This window comes from Patiria miniata, unplaced genomic scaffold (genome assembly GCF_015706575.1).
Source record: "Patiria miniata isolate m_02_andy unplaced genomic scaffold, ASM1570657v1 HiC_scaffold_9, whole genome shotgun sequence".
Lineage (NCBI taxonomy): Eukaryota > Metazoa > Echinodermata > Asteroidea > Valvatida > Asterinidae > Patiria > Patiria miniata.
Genome location: NW_024037076.1, coordinates 10,245,316 through 10,265,860, shown reverse-complemented (window position 1 = coordinate 10,265,860; position 20,545 = coordinate 10,245,316). Strand labels below are relative to the sequence as shown.

The following is a 20,545-nucleotide window of genomic DNA, read 5'->3' as shown; positions in this document are numbered from 1 at the left end:
ATGATCAAAATCTTTCTATCGTGCACAGTTCTCATCAATTCTAAATATCTTTGCCCTCATGAAACAGTGCTAAATTGCAGATCTCTGTAGTTAAAACTTGATTATAGTTAATGAAATGTCTACTTTTAAAGGAGGAGGTATGTTTTGATATGTAAATTTGGGACTACTTTGTTTGCGTAAACCTACGAGTCAAATTGGTTTCTCATTTCCACTTCTTCCGTTAGTGTGTGGTGAATAAACCAGCAACGGCACAGGCAAAGAACAGACTTCTCCATCTGTATCTTCTTGTTCATCACAATTCAGTAGTAGTAGTATGTTTAATCAAAATCAGTGTAGGCATGGGCCAAATGAACAACTGTTGATGGATTAAAAGAAATATCAGTGATGTAGTCCAGCCTATGCAATTCCCTGCCAGTATATCCTAAGTTAATCAGTCACAAGTCATGAAGTCACTAGTTGCATTACAATGACATGCAACAAGATCATTATTCGGTCGTTGTTCATCTTGTTACTTGTGACTGACTTTATGAAATGACTTTTGATTGACTCGACGACAACACTTGGAAAAATACAGGTCATTTCATGTAAACTCAAAAAAGTATATGATTGTAGTGTTACTTGGTAGGCAAAATCTCTATGGTAAATATGACTGTTTTAAAATTTCGGTACCTCGTTTTACGTTTATTGATTTAAAAATCTTGCCATTTAAGTGCATAGATTGTTATCCTGTAATGTTTACATACAACTGTGCCCTGTAATGCATCAAACGGGTTATGTTCACTGGCTAACTAAGGGGCGGGGGAGGCACAGGGGGCACGTGCCCCCCCCCCCCCCCCCCCCCCCCGTGGATGTCCGTGCCCCCAGTGCCTACCCCCGGTACCCCCAGTGCCACTACCCCCACCCCAACTCCGCTCCCACCCCACCCTCACCCCCATCCCCCAATTTGGAATTAAAAATTGATCATAATCAGTACCCCCAAGGACCATAATTAACCATAGTTCGATGACTTTGATCGAACGCACGTTAGTCGACGATGGTTAGACTAGTCTAGTCGATTATTCAGGTTCATGGTTCTGACACTGTCTTTGGTCAACATTGTACAATAGTTGGATTTTTAAATAACTTAACGTCTTATTGTTCTTATTGTAAGGCACATTTGATCAATTGTATTTAGAAATGCGCGGTAGAAATTTGTATATTATTGTTGTTATTATTAATGGCGAATATGTAAGATAACATAAACTGCACTATCACTATGATTGTGTTAATAAACAGAAAAAAAGTGTTGAATGTGGGACCGCCATTTTCTGACGGTCGTTGACATGACAATTAGAGTCGTTTGCGCTTCAGCTTCAGTGCGCATACGCTAGGTACATCACGAATCAACCACAAGCTAACCACTGGTCCTTGATCGAACTTGCTCATAGTTACGCCACTTGTCGTTTGATGGCTGAAACCAACTTATTCCAGTTTTTTAAGATATATTTCAGCTTTGTTAACCTCCCTCCAGGTTATAGTTCAATCCGATCTTGTTTATTATCCTAAGCACCTTGTCAAATGGGCAACGACTGCGTAAACGGAGCAACTTGCATCAACGATCTGAACACTGCTCGCGGGTACACCTGCAGCTGTGACGTAGGGTTCATGGGAGAAAACTGTGAAATAGGTAACAAGTTGGAATTGTGATGCTTGTTTGAGAAAATATTAAACTTTAGTTCAATCTGTCTTGTGTTTAAGATAATATTGAACTTTCAAATATGTTATTATTGGTTTTATGATATCAGTGGCAGTAAGAAATAATGCAGTGTTCACAAACAATAGGGAAACTTGGAAATTTTAACCTTACAAACTGTCTAGCCGATATCAAATTGAAAAAAAAAAGAATTGTATGAAAGGTCCAATCTATGCCCTTGGATAAATGACAGCATTTTGAATTTTTTGTTAGTCTGAAGGTGGTGAAGGTGTAAGGTATAGTTTCAGGTTTCATGATTGAGTAGTTTTCTTACTTTTTGCTCAAACTATGCAGAGTCATTTTGCAGTCATATATATATGAATGTTAATATATGAATCAATATATGAATCAATCTTTTAAAACAATTGTCATATGACTTGAGACAGGAATATCAAATGAGCACTGAATATGAACGTGTTATCTTTTCAGTATGTAAGCTGTCATGTGTGAATGGCGGAACACTGGATCTTGCAGCGTGCACATGTACCTGTGCCGACAACTGGGATGGACTAAACTGTAGCGGTCAGTTGAAAGAAAAAAACCTGGTCAAAACAAACAAACTAAAAACAGTATTTATGTTTTTTTTTTTTCAATAGTAGCAAGGGATATGTGAAGAGATAGAAGAGTTCATGGGCATGAATTGGAATTCTGTTGACTATAACTGTCGGATTGGTATTGTGTAAAAAGGAGATAATATGTAAGTCGTCTTGGTAAGCTTTGGACTTAATTTAGCCAAAAATAGGACCTCTACAGGCCCTAATCATACAGATGTAGAACAAGTTTGCATTCATCTTTTTTAATCATGATTGTAAATTTGCATCCTAAAAATCTAAAGTAGGATAAAAAAAAAACACCTCTTCAGTCTAAGTGCCATGAATACATTTTTTTGTTCATAAGGAATTCAAACCCATGTAGTTGTTTTAGTACAAAGCCTGTATGCACATCATTAATGGCAAGTAACACCTTCATAAAGCACACAGTTTCCATGGATTTTTTTTTGAGGGGGTGCACGTGATCTTCCTGACTTTGCAAGATTGACAGGAGACCCGTGGCCGATCTTTTTTATGCATTGGAATTTGAGGCTTGGTTCATCCCGTTTGTAGTCACATTAATGCCTCATAATGCCAAACGTGTTTGCCAACAAAGCTCCAGTACTGCATTGTCCCATATGGATTCATCAGAAAATAAAAACAACTTACAGATGTTCATGGAATCAATGTTATTTGTTTCTCACTAGCTTGCACATTGGACTGCATGAATGGTGGTAATTTGAATGAGGCGACATGTCAGTGCACATGCATAAACGATTGGAGTGGAACGACCTGTACTGGTAATTATATTGATTGCGATGTCTTGTGTCACTGTGTTTTGTTTCTGCATCTAATAGGGGACGTTGGACAAAGGGGTCCACAATTACAGAAGGTCCACAATTGACGATCCTGTACACAACATATGGGAGGTCTTCCTAAACAGTTTAATTATAAACAAAGGGGGGTCAATAGGAGGTCCATGATTGCAGCTTAATACACACTTCGGTGGGATGGTTATCATTCAGACTGAGGACTTGGAACAATGGGGTATGTTCGATTTCAAAGAGCCCAGGTCCTCGGGAATATTGGTGTACAAACATTATGGGAGCCGTTGAGAACAAGTTAAGGTACAAGCAAAAGGGAACAAAAGAAGGAAACGATCAGGTCTTAATGAGTGTGCTTAGATGTGTACTTGCACCCTATTTCACGGCGGGAAGATAATTAGGCAGACAAATTGTGCTGGCTGTAGCAGACAAAGTTGTGATGACCATAAGCGTACTCGACACATTCTTAGACATTCGTATCGATGTGACACAATTTTTTGGAAGCATGTATACTGTTTACTGTGCCATACTTACCGTCTCTATGAAATAAACGGATGCTCTGCATGCAGTACATCATTTGAGCTCAGTTAGCATTTTTCGCATGTGTTGAAAAGTATCTTCCTACAAAGATACAGTTTCTAAAACAAATTTAAAATAGATTAAACACAACAATTTACCAAACAAAAAAATGAATCGAATAAGCTTTGTTCTCTCTTTCTTATTGTTTTTCAGTCTGTAGTTTAACTGCCGATAGCTGTCAGGAAGGAGAGAATCTGTTCACCAGTACTTGTCAATGCTCAGGTATAGGAAAATAAGGACAATATTGAACTTGTGATAACCCCCCCCCCCATTTTTCACGTTCTGATATTTACAAAACAACATGAATTTGTTGATTTTGCCAAAAATCATGCATGACCACACCCGTGGCGTTATTTCAGGTCCACTTCAGTGTTACTTTATGAAAACTTTACTTTATGACATAATGGAAGCAAGAAAAGTACAGTTTCATTCATGCGCTGTAATTATTTTCACATAATAATATTTGTATGAGAAGCAGCACAATTTACGGAACTAAATGTTTATAAGTTCACATTGCTCCCTGTTTTTGTGTGTATGGCAGGTTGCCCATCCACCTGTTTCAATAATGGAGTGCAGGATCAGAATTGCCAGTGTACATGTGACAGTGACCAGAACTGGACAGGGGATTACTGTTCCGGTAAATGAACACCAATGATTTCTTTTTCACTGTATTAACGTAGAGTTTTCTGAGTAGGTTAGCTCTCTTCTTGCTCTGAAATTGCAGTAAACTGTACAGTACAACAAATACAACGATTTTCAAAACCTTTGCTCTCACTCTCCCAGGGAGGGGGAAGGGTGCTTAAGGTAGACACCCCTTTCCTAGTTTTAACACCCTCCCGTGACGTCAAACCACTATTTTGCCTTCACATTATTTTGGACTCATGGAGCACGATGCGTCACTCGACATCCACCACAATTGTCTCCCATACGTGGGATCATTACATGACACTATGGGTTTTCGATAAATCCATGTAGCTGGAATAATGGCGTTTTCAAAAATTGACATTGCAGGATTCGATCTAGGGACCTTTTAAATCTAAGCTCATTTCGTTAGCCACTAGGCTTTTGTGACAGCTCGACGAATGCCGTTCTTTTAAATGCTTTGATATTACTAATTTACTAAATTTTAACAAATTCAACAATGAAGATATACAAAGGCCATTGTTCAAGCAATAGTTAAGAATTCTTGGAGGGTGTTAAGTTGGTTAATATACTCGGTGGCGCGCCGTTCAGCAACATTTTGACCATGAATTTATTACTATTCCTTCGAACATTTTAAACATTTTTACTAAAGACATCAGTCTTTATCGACCACAAACTAAATCCTGTAGCCATTCCAACCAAGTTCAGCTTAAATTAATCCTTGGCTAAAGTATCAGCAGAATTACTAATCGTTGGCATAATGAGACCCTATCACATCTTGTCATAATTATAACAAATTACGTTAAGCATTTTCAAAATGTGTTATGTGTTAATATCAGGGAAAGTAGTTTGTTTGCATTTATGTGTTTGCACATGTTGGTGTTTAACATTTATCGTCAAATCAAAAGTAAATTATATTCAATGTTTAAATACTTTTACAGCACTTGAGAAATGTCATCTGTTTTGTTTACAGATTGTACGTTACAATGCGAAAACGGTGCACAGCAGAATAGTCAGACCTGTGAATGTCCATGCACAGGTAACTGGATGGGAACAACTTGCTCTGGTAAGTATTGTGTTTACTTTTCAAAAATACCCTAATGCTGTCTACTTGTCTATCTGTTTTTATCATTGAAAAATTCACAGAAATATCCATCATCTTCTCTCATTTAAGAGTTTGGAAATCATGCAAACTCTTAAATGAGGGGAAACCATAATGTCAGCACCCTGTTGAGTTGTTGTTTTTTCGATTGGTTTTTAGGGTTTTTCCGATCTTGTAACACATCAGACGCAGTGGTCTTTGTGAAGCAGTGACGCAGTACAATTTGTAGCTGACAAAAAGAGAACAATTGTACTATTTATTTGTCGTTACGTGAGCGGAAGCTTTTGTGAATCGTGGAAGAAGTTATGTTATTCGGTGTATTATGTTGCATAGCCTCCACCTGTGTAAAATCTCAAAGTCCAAACAATATGTAGTTAAACAAATTGTAGTTAGCTGTGAAGGCCAAGTTCCCTGTTTGACGCTGCAGTTTTCTAGGCTATATTTGTTCTTCTAAAAAAGTCAAATATCGACTCGACAATGTAAGTATGTCCTTCTGCATGGGATGAACTGTAGTTGTTTTGTGAACTTGTTTTTGAGGTATTGAATTTTAAACATAATTGTGTTTGTTTTTATTTTTTTTTATAAAGAAAAGGACAAAATAACACATGTAGTACAACTGGTGTTAAATGAAAGAGATGAATTTGACCCTTGTTCACAGATTGCCCTTTGACCTGTGCAAATGCTGGGAATGTTAACATTGGGAAGTGTCAGTGTACATGTGCCGGTAGCTGGACTGGAACCACCTGCTCTGGTGAGTTTTGTTTTAATTTAAGAAGATGAGCGTCATAAGAAATTATTGATTTTGCCAACTTTTTAACTGCCTAGATATTCAAATCATGTTTTGTTGTACACAAAACAAACGGACGAAACAAACCCTACCATTTCAATTGCCATTCTCTACTGACGGAGCCCTACTGATTGGCCAGTCAGCCAGTTGCCAATTTTTATTTTCGTTGTCATATTAATTGACAATGTTCACAAAATAAGTCTATATTTAGAAATTCGCATATGCAAAAATAAAAAAAACATAAAAAACATTTTCAAAGCTGTTGGTCATTTCCTGATTGAACAAAGACAAGTGGCTATCCTCAACTAGCTTGTTGACATTTATTGATTGAAGAACAATGACAATGCTCAAGGTTTTGCTTGAAATTTCAAACAATGTCTCAGTTTCTGAAAACGTGTGAGTAAGTTCACAGAAGCCTCGTTCTTTTGTATTTACAATAATTAGGATACTCTTTAAGATAAGGGTATATTGATTGTTTATCAGACTTTCAACTGTCCTGTGCAATTTGGGATACGCTGATTTTTAGAGCGATGGCAATGCTAAGGGGAGTGCTTGAAATTTCTAACCGTGCTTTAGTTTCTAAAAACGTGTGAGTAAGTTCACACAAGCCTCGTTCTTTTTTTTCTTTACAGTAATAAGACAACTCTTTTAGCTAAGTGTATTTTCATTGTTTTCAAGACTTTCAACTTTCCAGTGCGATACGCTGAAATTTAGCACCATGGCAATGCTCGGGGCTTCGCTTGAAATTTTAAACCATATTTCAGTTTTTGAAAACTTGTGACTAAGACTATATATAAGCCTCGTTTTTGTTTTTCTTTGCAATACTGGAACTCCTTTTTTTTAAGCTAAAGGTATTGTGATTGTATTTCAGACTGCCCACTTATCTGTCAAAATGATGGCACGTTGAATGACGGAGCATGTCGGTGTCAATGCGATCAAAACTGGATGGGAGTTACCTGCTCTGGTGAGTACAGGATGAGTGTTATTATGTATACATATACAATAGAACATTGCTATAAAAATACCACCACACCAAATATGGCTTAAAACGAACCTCCTCCTGGCTTGTAGATTGTATGTAAAATTAAACAGACCATCGTATGGCTGCAAGTATTATTCAGTTTCCTAGATTAATGTGTAGATTATTCAGTTAAATTGTTTTATTTGATTAATCAAAAACCAAGTTGTGAAAAAACGGGCTTATATATGGAAACATCCCACGAACCGCTTAACGATAAATCATTTCAGCACGATTATGATGTTTCTCTGAATAAATCGGAATTGCGTAAGGTCAAGACAAATCGAGATACAGGCGATATCGTTTTTCAATTGGCGCGAGGTTTTTTTTCAACCAGAATTTTCCTACAACAATAGGCTTATCGGTTAATCGAAACTGTTATCGGAAGGGAACGATTAACTGATCGAAAAAAAAATGATCGTTAACTTGCGGCCCTATAGAGCATTGTCATCAAACAATTTTAACCTCTATATCCACCCAATTATGTTCATTATAAAATGGTTATATCAAATCTTGTTGTGACCTGACCCTCACTGTAGCCTGGGCTGGGTGCCGGTTTTTTTTTTTTTTGTATTTTTGGTCAAATCAAACTAAGTGTTTTTACAGTGTATAGGCAAACACGTATTGATATTTATACAAGGCCTTAACATTGATTGAAATGTCCCATCTAGCTGCCACCTTTTCCATTAAGTGTAATTTCTCTTGCACTCATAAACATTCCTTCTTTGCATATTGTAGCACTGTAGACAGGACTGTTGTATACTTTAAAAAGACAATTGACAAATATAGTTATTTCGTTGCAGACTGCGAGTTGAATTGCATGAATGGCGGAACTCTCAACACTGCTACTTGCCAGTGTTCATGTGCCCAGAGCTGGACTGGAACTGACTGTTCAGGTATGGAAACAAAGATAAACATTTAAGATTTAGAATGAGCTATTGGGAAGGGCTTTTATTTATTGGGGGTTCTTAAAAAATATCCAAATGTTTTTGTAAATCTGTTGCTCAGAAATTGATTATTTTCCTACATCATTCGCTGGAAACAAATTGGTCTATAACTGATCAGCCGTGTCTTGGTTGAAAAAAAATGATAAATTTGGCAGAATTGCCATATGCATAAGTATAAGACCCGTTGGAAACATCAAATCACGCCAAGAGAAAATCTCCACCTTTGTGGCCCTTTGAAACGGGCCCTGTTTCCATTTAAATCTAAGAACTGATGTTTTGTAAGGCCATTCCCCATGGTGTTGCAACCAATCGAACGATGACCTTTAAACCAACTGTCTGATAGAATTTTGACAAAATTGTACTTATATAGTTATGGCGCCTACGGCCGGAACGTATAAGGGGCGCACGTGTTGTCACCAATGTCCGCCGTAGCCAAATCTAGAACATACTGTCCATTATTAGATAAAGATCAATTAACCAAATTGTAACACAAGACAGGTACAAAAGTCAACTACATACCCACTTCAGTTATATCCAGCATTGATTTACATGTTGCTACTTGAAGTCTGGACATCCAAAACTGATCGGAGTATATTACTGAACTTCTTGACATTGGTCTTGATGTTACTTGAAGTTTGAACATCCACAACTCATTAGAGTATCTTACTAAAGTTTTTGACATTGACAACCTTTCAATAACACAGTTCTGTATAAGTAGATGCTCCTATCAAGTTTAGTCGAAGTTGACTGTGGAATTTGTACCGGAGATTCATATACACAATGCACTATGTCTATGAGAGATCAATTTGGCATAGCTGCACTTTCTTGCACTTCACCACTGTGAACCTAATGTAGAATCGTATACCTGGGCCTTATGTGTGTGGACAAGCATTACATTCACTGTGTGGACTTCCGAACAAAAAAAGTTGTCCATATAAACCAGGTAGCAGCGACGTTGTGTGGACCTGCCCACGTCCACACAAGGTTTCATTTCCACCCCATACGCTGCTGTTTCCTTTCCCACATCATTCTTCTGGATCTCACTTGAAATGAGTGGAAAGAACCTTAGATCATTAAGGCTGTACCACCGCTCTACCATTATTTTGTCTATATTCAGCCTGCATTGGCAGACTCCAATTAAAGACATTTAATTTAATTATAAGCCATGTGTGCATCTGTACTTGAAGCATGATCCCTGCAGGTCCTATGTCACATGCAATGCCCATTAACTCTCGTGTGGCTCATGGTTGTTTGTGTTTGTGTTTGTTTGTATCAGACTGCCCGTTGTCTGCATCTACTTGTTCGAATGGAGGTGAATTCGATGCAGACTTCTGCCAGTGTCTTTGTCCGTCTGATTTTTCTGGACCAACTTGTGCAGGTAGGATTTTGCAATGAGTTGTCGTTAAAACTGTGCTTTCCTGTGTTCACAATAATTCCACAGTTATGGTTTTGCTTTTGTAACGCTTATGATGTTTTATATTTCCTAAGATACTAGTTTCATCCAATGCTATTCTCTTCTGATAGCACAAACTCACATTGAGCTGTTACACTGAGTTGCTCCGTGATGATTTTTTTTATTCACTATGATTCTGGGAGCATTAAATTGCATCTAATGACTTTTAAGTTCCTTATTCAAGCGAATTACAGTGCGGAACGAATGTGTCAGGTAACAGCAGACTTCACAGTCAAACTTAAGTTATCGACGTCATTGGGTTGCCTTGATTTTGCTTCAAGTAAGTGTGAACGGGCACTTTGGTAGGAAGTGCAGATGCAGTGTCACATCTGTGAAAATATTCCGGGAAAGTCTTTTTGTTTTTAATTATATTACTCAGGTCACGTATAACTTTTTTATTTCAATTAAAACTAGCCAATCAATGACGAAACAATTTTTGTTTGATTACTAAAACATGGTCAAGCCTGTACAACATGTTCTGCTATCAACGCAACAATGACTTACAAAATCATGTACTGTCCCATTTTTTTCAGCTGCCAGTCCATGTTTGTCAGACACCACTCTATGTCCAGACACTGACGGGAAGTTCTGTCAACCGGCTACCAACGCTGCGGGCTACACATGCGAATGCAATGGGTTTGCAGGATATTTCACTAACAGTGATGGTTCATGTACAAGTAAGTAGGCGTGGGTCCTGCACAATCTTTTTAAAAGTGACTGGAGCATGACTTCATCCTTAGGCCCGTGGAATACTGCACCTTGGGTCTCTCGATTGAGTTGTTTACTTGTTGAATATCTCACTGTTTGAAGGGCTATTATTTAAACTCTGTATCATCAATCTGTATGTGGCATCAGAAATAAAGATAATACTAGCAGTACTTTAAGTAAACCATGCATAGTAAGACATTTTCCAATTTGTTGGTGGACAGTTACCCACATTTTCCTTTCATTTTAATTTGCCAGTCAACCCTACTAATGGTTTAAGTTACATTTAGATACAGCGCACCATGAACAAGCAGGCTATGTTAAGAGAGTGTGTTCAGTGCAAAGGTAATTCAACATAATTGCTTCAAGACAGGTGTACTAATAAATTTCATTAAAAATCAAACACTGTTATTGTTTTTCAGAACGCACGGCATTCCGATTTGGCATGACATTAAACCTGCCTTTCCGTATTGCCTACCATAACCCAGCATCTGCTGCATGGAAACAACTTGCCAGAAGGATAATTTCTGCGGTAATATACCATTAATTAATTAATTGTATACACCTGTGGAAATGAGCCTAGAACGTGTGTGTTGCACACAAGGATAGAAACTAGTATATTACAACCGAGCAAATGCAAACGCAAACAGTTGTGCCTAAGATCTGCAAATTGCATGGAGGGTGTCTGCTCTTGCCGGTGATTTTGGAACCGGATACCCGTTGTCGAAAGGATCAAGAACCTCCTGAACAAGAACAAAACTAAAACGTGACAAAACTTTAGGTTCACATGTAATGTGCACCACACCTTCGATAACCAACATTTAAAAAAAGAGAAACTCTAAGCACTCATCTTTGCCGTTCTGTCAAGTGCCCTTTACATATTGGCACTGATGGGGTACCGGGGAAAAGGGCAACAATTGGGACAACGCAACCCTGCAAGTCTGTCTTTAGAAATTGAAATACCCCATAGCCATTACGCTATGTTTTTTTAGATTATTACAAAGGATGTGGAAAATCAAAGTAACATGGCAAGAAAGCTGTTTTAAGTGTATTTAAGTCATACAAATCTTTAAAGGGAATATACATCATTTGCTTTTACTGTAATTTCCAGAAATGGATGGAATTGGGGGGTTGGAAATATATAGCAAATATAGTTACACTGATTTTTTGAGGTTTTTGGTTCGAAAATGCTATAAAAACCACGAAAAACAATCATTTTCCTGTAGTCTGGTTCCCTGACTCCATATAAGAAGAAACAGAGCAGTTTACATACATTGGGGAATTGTAAGGTCAGGGAACCAGTCTAGCTGGCTCGTACCCGTTCATAGGTTTGTAATCGATTGCAAACAAGTGCGATGGTCAATTGGGGCCAGTTTTTGAAAAAAAAGCCAGTTTTTTCCAACGCTGATCGGCCGATCAGCGTTGGAAATTGATACAAAAATACCACTTTTCTTGAAAATGACAGTATACCAGGTGCCATGATTTTACAGGATGCTTTACATTGTCATTCACTAACAGTCCAGCAAGGTATTACAAAATGATTTGGTATTTTTATTTTTTGATGTTTGCAAATGTTGTATTTTCCCTTTAATTACATGTTCCCTTTAAGTTGACTGTCTCTGTATAAGAAAAGTTATGTTTGTTTGTGCAACGAAGGTTTTCAGAAAATGTGGAACCGTTTTAATATCTTGCATCTTAATTCTGTTGGGTATTTGGTACCCAGGTGTTGTTCCTGTCTTAGAAATCGCAGGTATGATGGATTCATGTAAACTGAATCCATCCATCATAATGAAATATCCACTGAAATGTGTTCCCTTTGCAGATTCCTGTGGCAAATTGCCTTTATGTCGCAGGTGACTTTTACATTTGCATTAAGAAGAAGAACTAACCTCTTATCTTTACTATCTGAACATATACTGTCTCCTTTTTTCAGATTCTTAACAAACTGCGGGGAAGTAGTTCCACCAACCGTGTGGTTGCGGTAGCTGTTTTGAGCTTCCGCGCAGGCAGTGTGGTTGCCGAGACGGCACTAGCATTTCAAGGGCAACCACCCTCCGTGGATGTCATCAGCAATGTGATAGCAGCGAATGATGTACTGAACGATGGTGTGGAAGACATAGCTCTTGTCCCGAACTCTGTCAGTTACATAAACACATGTAAGGTTGTGTTATATTAGTTCCTTTAACACCTAAAACCAACTTGCCTGTTTCACCCAGTAAGTGTTGTTTCAGCAAAACAAAATCAAATTACATAGACGTGTGTGTGAATTGCCTTCGTTTTGCTGAAAGAACGCACACCTTTTGTGATCCATGGAAAGAACGGTGGCTGTGATAAAAGTTGTGTGATTTAAATGATTCTTGGACTAAAAGAAAGCTGATGAATTGGGTTTTCATATTCCGGATTTTAAACGTGCTACATGCATAACTTTACTAAAAGATTGGTCCCGACATTTTGGTTCCTTTTTTTATTAATCACCTTGGCAACGCTGTCAGTACGTCAGAAACATGAAAACCTCCAAAGTGAATAATTCATCAAACAATGGAATCCCAGTGACCTTTTTTATAATTGGTTTTGTTATCAGCATTGTTGACAGACTGTACACAAGATGTTTGCATGAATGGCGGAACGTGCCAGAGTTCAGGATTCTCCCCTCAGCCAACTTGCAGGTAATTTATGGGGCGGGCCAGGATTGTGCGAAAGGAGTGGGAGTATATAGCCATAAGAAGCAGCACATTACAAAGAGACATAAAGCTGCCTGAATCAATTATGTTTGGAATGTATCGCCCGGTTGAGTAATTATAAATCATAATGATGATGAAAAGTCCCAAACTGAAATAAATATTGGGTATATAACCTCTAGCTGTTTTTTTTTTCGAGGGAAGGTGTCTTTCAAGTGTCATGCATCAACCCGGTACATATTATGTACTTATGTCCCTGGCGAGAACTTACAACGTGTGTTTGAAATGATGTTTGATATATTGATTGCCTTTGATATATTGATTGTACATTATACCAGTTAGTCGATATAGTGTTAATCGAATTCTGGTATTAACAAAGACTACGTGAGCTATTATTATAGCCGTATACAGATAGTTATTTGAATCAATATCACTCATCAGTGATGAGAGATCGAGACCAAGAACACGTTCGAACTGGTCTCGAGACTGGTCTCAAATCGAAGACCAGTCCTGACGGCTACAGCACTGCTTATTGCATCCTGGATTTAATCATAAAGCAGTGAAGGATAAATTCCTCCATTAGTGGTCCCACTTTCTTTACACTATGCACAAGACGTACATCAAGAATAACAAAGGCTGGTAAGGAAGGCTTACTGACGCAATTGTGAAATAAATTGTAGATAATCATTGATTCATTGAAGGTTTTCTTAGCCCAAACCTTCAGAATCATTGTTAAGAACTATAGATATAATATGTTAAGCATCAGTGGGATGTAATCTGTCTGTTTCTTGTAGTTGCCCTGCATCGTTCGCTGGTGAGCGGTGCGAAACTGAAGTGCCTTCGACACCATCAGACTTGACAACAGAGACACCAACCACGGAGGGAGGTAGGTTTTTCTAATAAAAATAACGAAGAAATAAAGCAAACCCTGATATTTATATTGAACCGAACGAAGATAGAAATACTGTTCACACAGTATAAAAGTATTAATCTCTCAACCATGTTTGTGTTAGCAGTCTCCCAAGTCGTCAATTGGACATTTTCATAAGCCATAAATGGAGGTGTGCAACATATTTCATGTTGCTAGCAATCGCCACTTGGAGCATGATTCATGCAGGTCCTCTGTCATAGTATACATTGTACATTAGACTATTATATGGCTCATGGTCTCTGTGTTTGTGTTTTGTTTGTATCAGATTGCCAGCTGTCTGCATCAAGTTGCACGAATGGAGGTGAATTTGATGCAAACTTCTGCGAGTGTCTTTGTCCGTATGATTTTTCAGGACCAACTTGTTCGGGTAAGATTTGGCAACTGATAGATTTTGTCATGTTCACAGTGCTCCTAAAGCTATAACTTGTTTACTCAGTTTAATTAGATAATTATTTAGATACTGGTTCATAGTTATTCGCTTCTTATACTCAAAATGGCATGATATTTTTTTCTACTGGAATGCATGTATCTTTGTTACCATTGACTTTCTATTCCATCAATTGCATTGCAACAAAAAGGATATTTTAAAGAGAAGTACATATGTCCTTAAGATTTTTATCCTTTTCTGCGATGAAATGATGAAACTGAAGGTCAATAGTAACAGAGATACATTGATTCTGTAGTGGAAAAAACCTATTCGTTAATGACAACTTGGAAGCTGAATAGATTTATGGTGCTAATTGAGGACACACACGTGCAACATCATCGATGAATTGAGGACAGAAACCAAATCGAGGTCGACCTTGATTAGAAAACGTGTACAAAACTAATGAGAGCTGCTCAGTATAATCAAAAGGAAGGGAAAAGGAACAATAGCAAATCCTTCATTTAGACATAAACAAACGGGGATGATGTGCACCAATGTTTCAAGGATATATTTACTTATTAATAAAATGCTTAAGTCAGTTTTTCTTGGTTGTCTCTCTTCACCTCATATACGTTTCAATCAGTCGACGAGAACACATGTTATGTAAACTGCTACAGGATGTTTAACTGTATGTTCAAACCCTATAAATTGTATACTAAAGCAGTACGACCCGTACATGTATTAACATCAAAATAAGATCAACTTGAACAATATACCATCGTCCATTGCATTATTTTTCAGCTGCCAGTCCGTGTTCGTCCGGCAACCCTTCATGCTCAGAGAGTGCAACATTTTGTCAACCGGCTACCAACGCTGCCGGCTACACATGCCAATGCAACGGTTATGAAGGATTCTTCACTAACAATAATGGTTCATGTACACGTAAGTCTGGGTCTCACAATTAGCTTTTGAAATGGAGTGAAGTTAGAACTCGAGCCTTGGGACCTGTCTAGTCAGAATCACTTATCTTATGATTCCGCTACTAGAAGTACAACTATAACAACATCTTTAGCTCAATGTATATTGATGTATTTCTTTTTCCCCAACAGACTTGTAAAAAGCGTTGCTCTAAGATTTTGTTCAAGACGTAAAATACTAAATTTAATTTGAAACACCTGTTGTTGTTTTTTTTCAGAACGCGAGACACTCTACTTTTTCATAGAAATAGATTTGCTTTTCGTCAGTGCCTACGGTAACCCATCATCCTCTGCATGGAAACAACTTGCCACGAGGCTTAATGCAGCGGTAATAAACTACTTCTTGTTGCATTCATTTATTGAAGTATTTTTAGCACATTGCGCTTGCACTGTTTTATGTTTTCAAAATAAACTAATAAACACAAATTAAAACTAAAAAGCTCTTAGAGAGCGCAAACAAACCTCTACCAAGGCTATACAATTCCCCGCCATATTGTTAGTACAAGAAACAACCACATAAATGGTGAAGAGTCCTTATAAAAATGGATTCAGATCCAGATCCGGATAACCTTCAAATGTAAATCGATTTATACTTGTACCAAGGACCTTTTTTAGTTATCTTGTTAGAAGAGAAACCAACCAACCAACAAAACCAGATGAAAACTTATCCTCCTTGGCGGAGGTAATAAAGTAATTGCCTCACAATTGGCACACATTGATTGATGAAAACCAGGTATTTAACATTAGGAGTGTTAATGTGTGCCGGTGTCATATGAAATAGCACTCTTATGAAATCTGGTTTCTTGCACCTTATAATGGACTCTTACCCTCACACTGAGGCATGCGCAATACATGCGCAATAGCGAGTCCATGAGTCGGAATTTCACACTACGTCTGCATTAGCTTGGGAGAAACCTTTTTGTTTTGGCACCCTTTTTCGGCCTTCACTTTCCAGATCATGAACAAACTGCGGGGAGATACTTCCACCAGCAATGTGATTGCGGTACAAGTTCTGAGCTTCAAAGAAGGCAGTGTGGTTGCACTCACGGCAATAGCATTCCAAGGGCAACCACCATCGACGAATGTTATCAGCAATGTGATAGGAGCGGGTGACACACTTAACGATGGGTCGGGAAACATTCCGCTTGTCCCGAACTCTGTCAGTAACACATGTAAGTCTTGCCAATGCATTTGTTCCTGGTGCATCAAACCAACCTACCTGTTCCCCCTGTACTGCCCCAGTCCTAGTATTGGTTTTGAATAAGTCAAGGAGTAAAAACGGCGGAGCATTTGTTACACAAGCCCCAATGAACTAAGGGAAAATTTGGATAAGAAACCGATTCCAGATTTGTTTTTATATTAAAGTCAAAGCTAACTACAAACTATGTTGTTGACAGAAGTATCTCTCGGTAAACGGAAAGAGCAGTGCATGTACATGTACAGTACCAGTAAACGTTTGTGTCAGTTGTTACAAAAAATACGCGTAAGTGATTGACACGGAAACTTGCTGAATTAAAAAGGCAGTCCCTGCAACATCTAAGCACAAAGTGCTCAGTATAGCAGTGAACTATTGAAGACGATGTCAATATGGTTTATTGAAACACAAACCAATAAGTGGATAATGTATGCATACAGATACATTTACACGTTTTTTGATCAGCTTTGTTTTGTTATCAGCCATGCCATCGAATTGCATGCAGGGAGATTGTATGAATGGCGGAACATGCGAGAGGTCAGGATTCTCCCCTCAGCTAACTTGCAGGTAAAGTCAGGGCGGAACTATAGAATAGTGTGAAAGGAGTGGGAGTATATTGATCATAAAAAAATAGAACATGACAGAACGGCAAACAAGTGCCTTAATTCTTTGATCACGAAATTGCCTAATTAATTAATGGAATGGTGACGAAAAGTCTGAAGTGGACAATGTGCGTAATTTGTTTATTTATCAGGGGGAAAACTCGACGATGGTGATGGTTTTAAAACTTTAAGCATCAGCTCTATACATGCTTGTACATTTGTGCCTGGAATACGTGAACTTATTTATGTATGCTGATAGTTGGTTGATTTATTAGTAACTGAACATTCTGGTATCGATTGAGCCTATTTGAACCCAGATCGTTGAGCGCAGAGAGTTAGAGCCCGTCTCGATACATATCTGGGACAAATTCAGACAAATTTTGGGTAGAATCAATGACTTTGTCCGACTGAAGGTCTGCATTTGTCCTGGACTTGTTCTGGGGAGATAGCTTGGCTCACTAGTCTCATTGCGGGAAGATTGCGGGGAAATTATTCGGAATCCTGCAACTAATACCCGATGCAATGTCCGCAACTTGTCCGAAACTCTTCCCGGAAATGTATTGAGACGGACCATTATCTGAATCCAAGTGTCACATGTACATCCTTGATTTTGTCGTGCAGTGAAGATCATGCAAGTCCTTCTCTCCTGACCCCAATTTCTTGCCATTATGACAGGACATGCATCAAGAATGAGAAATAAACTCTGGAAAGGATCTCAGTGCCTGCTAGGAAAATTTCATTTCATTGAATTTTTGATAATGGTTGAGTTCAAATGCGTGTTGAGAAAATTATGTACACGTAGGCTATACAACGTAAGAATATTGTCTTTATGTGTTTTGTAGTTGTCCTGCATCATTTACTGGAGAGCGTTGTGAGACTCAAGTTGTAACCACGTCACCACCAGGTACATCCAATTCCAATCATTTTCGCACCCAAGACCGAAAACAATTGTTTTGTTTGACAAGGGCTAGTTTTACAGCGCTACCTGTTGCAACATTTGTACACCCTTGGTTCAGATATTAATCTCACAACAACTTGTTTTTGTTTGTTCTCATTTAAAAGAGTCAGCTCCAAACATTGAGTTTTATTTCTGATAAACAGACCTCGGATTATTATGCAATAACATGTAATGATGTAATACAAATAGTTTGCCACCAAAAAAATCAAAAAAAGGTAAATCAGTTTGTGTTTACCTGTTTTTTTTTCAAAATCTGAAGGTTTTTTTCGGGAAAACAAAACCAGGTATGTTTTAAATGATGTACTGTTTGCGCTGTTGCAGGTGGTGATGTGTCGCCTCTAGCTACAGTTCTCATCATAGTCGGATGTGTTGTTCTCCTGCTGGCCATAGCAGGAATAGTCATGTGTTGTTGCATGCTGATGAGGCGTCAATACCAAATTAAGAGTCAAATCTACCATCAGTCAGGTAGACAGTTCCAAGCAAGTAGAGAACCCTTCGACTTTGAAGATCGCAGAGATCGCAGTCTGTCCTCTGACGAAAGCTACAGTGTAGCTGACTACAGGGAGGAAGAAAGGAGGATGAATCGTCTCGCTCATGTCATGAGCCAGTCACCTTACCTACAGGTAAGACAGGTTTATAGCCTATGAGAGAGATTCTTCTCTAAGGGAGGTTTATAAAGAGAGATCCTGTCAAGTTGCTGGAGTTATAGCCCTAGCCTTTCAGATCTTTCCAAATCCTCTATGAGGCTTTGATGGGATTCTGTTGGATTCTGGAAAGTAGAGTTCAGCCACTGTCATTTTACATGGGGCTTGATGCCTCCTAAAAGCAAGAATCATGTGCTTAGGGGCACGGTAAATGGATCCTGATACAAACAGACAGTGTCTTGCATAGGCATGATCACGATCATTATACTATATTTGGATGTGTACCCATGTATTATTTAAGATGTTATGTGTAACTTTCTGATTTAAGTTTTATTTTTATATGACACACAGTCTATGCAGAATCGCCCAGACTTCATCCGACCATACATGGTGACTGGCAACGAGGCATTTGAACGTTACCGAGAAAACGAAGCGGTAAGTTTTCAGGATCGAAGCATTCACATTTTTAAGTTTGAGATATTAAATGTTCTACCCTCGGTGTACATTTCTTTAACACGACTTTTTTTCGAGACTTGTAAAATGTATTTGGTGTTTTATTTCACAGCGTGATGGAGGGGATGTTGCAGGCCGCGTGGTGTACAATCCCGCCCTCTACTACTAAACCTCGTCATTGGCCACAGCTTCCATTGCTGCAAATGCAACTCTGCGACAAGTAATGCCCATGAGATAAGACTGAACGACTAAGCGGAGGATTGCAGCTTTACCATGATTACCAGTTCCACAGTTATCCATATTCTAGTGTAGAATGAATCCTCACACATACTGCATTCACCCAATTTGGTACCGTGTCTCTCCCCATCTTATTCTTGATTTGAGGTGTTTTCTTGGTTCTTGTAGGAGAAGACAAAGCAAACACCCATTTTCAAAACTAACCTCTTAAAAAACTATCTCAGTTGAAACTTGTTTTGAATCCAGCGAAGCATGTTTGTTTTATACCCCTACTTTCATGATTTTAATTTCGTACACTCATCCCCACCAGAGGGGGGCATTCATTGATGTTAAATAAAACTGCACATTCAATACTTTGTGGTTGGCTTCATCACTAATTATATGGAGATAAAATACATTGTGTTAATATGATCTGAAACTTCTCAGCACCCTTATTATTATGGCCCAGCCTCATACACTACTGTACATGTATTTCATATTTTTTTGTGGGTAACCCACTGAACTTCTACACAGTCTTGGATGGAACTGTTCAGTGATTTTGGTAAAGCAGCTGTTATTTTAGTTCTTTGTTTATTCATTGGTGTATTTAATCCATAATATGGGTACGAGGTAAATAAATGTATGTCTTTCATTTTTAAACATAAAACAGTTTTTAGGCTGTTTTAACAAGTTATATGCTGCTTTGTATTTTGATCAGCTGTTAGTTACACCATTTTATAATCTGTTTGGTATTGTATTTTATTAGTGAGCGGATGGAAAAATGTATAGTAGACTGAACGACTGAGCGAAGGATTGCAACTTGACCATGATAACCAGTTCCACAGTTATCCAATTTCATGTAGAGGATTTATCCGATTTGGTACTGTGTGTCTCTCTCCCCTATTCTTGATTTGAGCTTTTTTTAGGAGAAGACAAAGCAAAACATGCATGTGCAAAAGTAACCTCTTATTTTAACTCAGTTGCACATGGTTTTGGATCCAGTAAAGCTCCTTTGTGTTTGACCCCTGCAATGATGCTAATTTTTCTACGCCAAACACTACCAGAAGGAGTCATTTACTAATTTGCCAAAAACTTTCTAGATAAGTCATGGTTGTCTTCAGCCAACCACCAACATCATAATTGTAAAGTGAAGCAGATAATTATTGATTAATTTGATCTCGTACTTCTCAACTGTCTTGTTATGA

General features: G+C 38.2%; 1 protein-coding gene across 1 annotated transcript in view; it reads left to right on the top strand.

The window, feature by feature from the left end:
• The window catches only part of LOC119720459 (fibrillin-1-like), a 44,740-nt gene extending 24,472 nt beyond the window's left edge, over positions 1-20,268 (top strand). Inside the window, 18 exon segments of the mRNA XM_038190130.1 lie at positions 1,547-1,666; positions 2,162-2,254; positions 2,970-3,062; positions 3,819-3,887; positions 4,207-4,302; positions 5,281-5,373; positions 6,068-6,160; positions 7,068-7,160; positions 8,018-8,110; positions 14,194-14,295; positions 15,097-15,237; positions 15,491-15,600; positions 16,228-16,444; positions 16,950-17,034; positions 17,912-17,973; positions 18,349-18,650; positions 19,023-19,106; positions 19,237-20,268. Of these exon segments, the coding sequence (XP_038046058.1) occupies positions 1,547-1,666; positions 2,162-2,254; positions 2,970-3,062; positions 3,819-3,887; positions 4,207-4,302; positions 5,281-5,373; positions 6,068-6,160; positions 7,068-7,160; positions 8,018-8,110; positions 14,194-14,295; positions 15,097-15,237; positions 15,491-15,600; positions 16,228-16,444; positions 16,950-17,034; positions 17,912-17,973; positions 18,349-18,650; positions 19,023-19,106; positions 19,237-19,293 (2,003 nt within the window). The 3' untranslated portion in view covers positions 19,294-20,268.
• Positions 20,269-20,545: the final 277 nt, after the last annotated feature.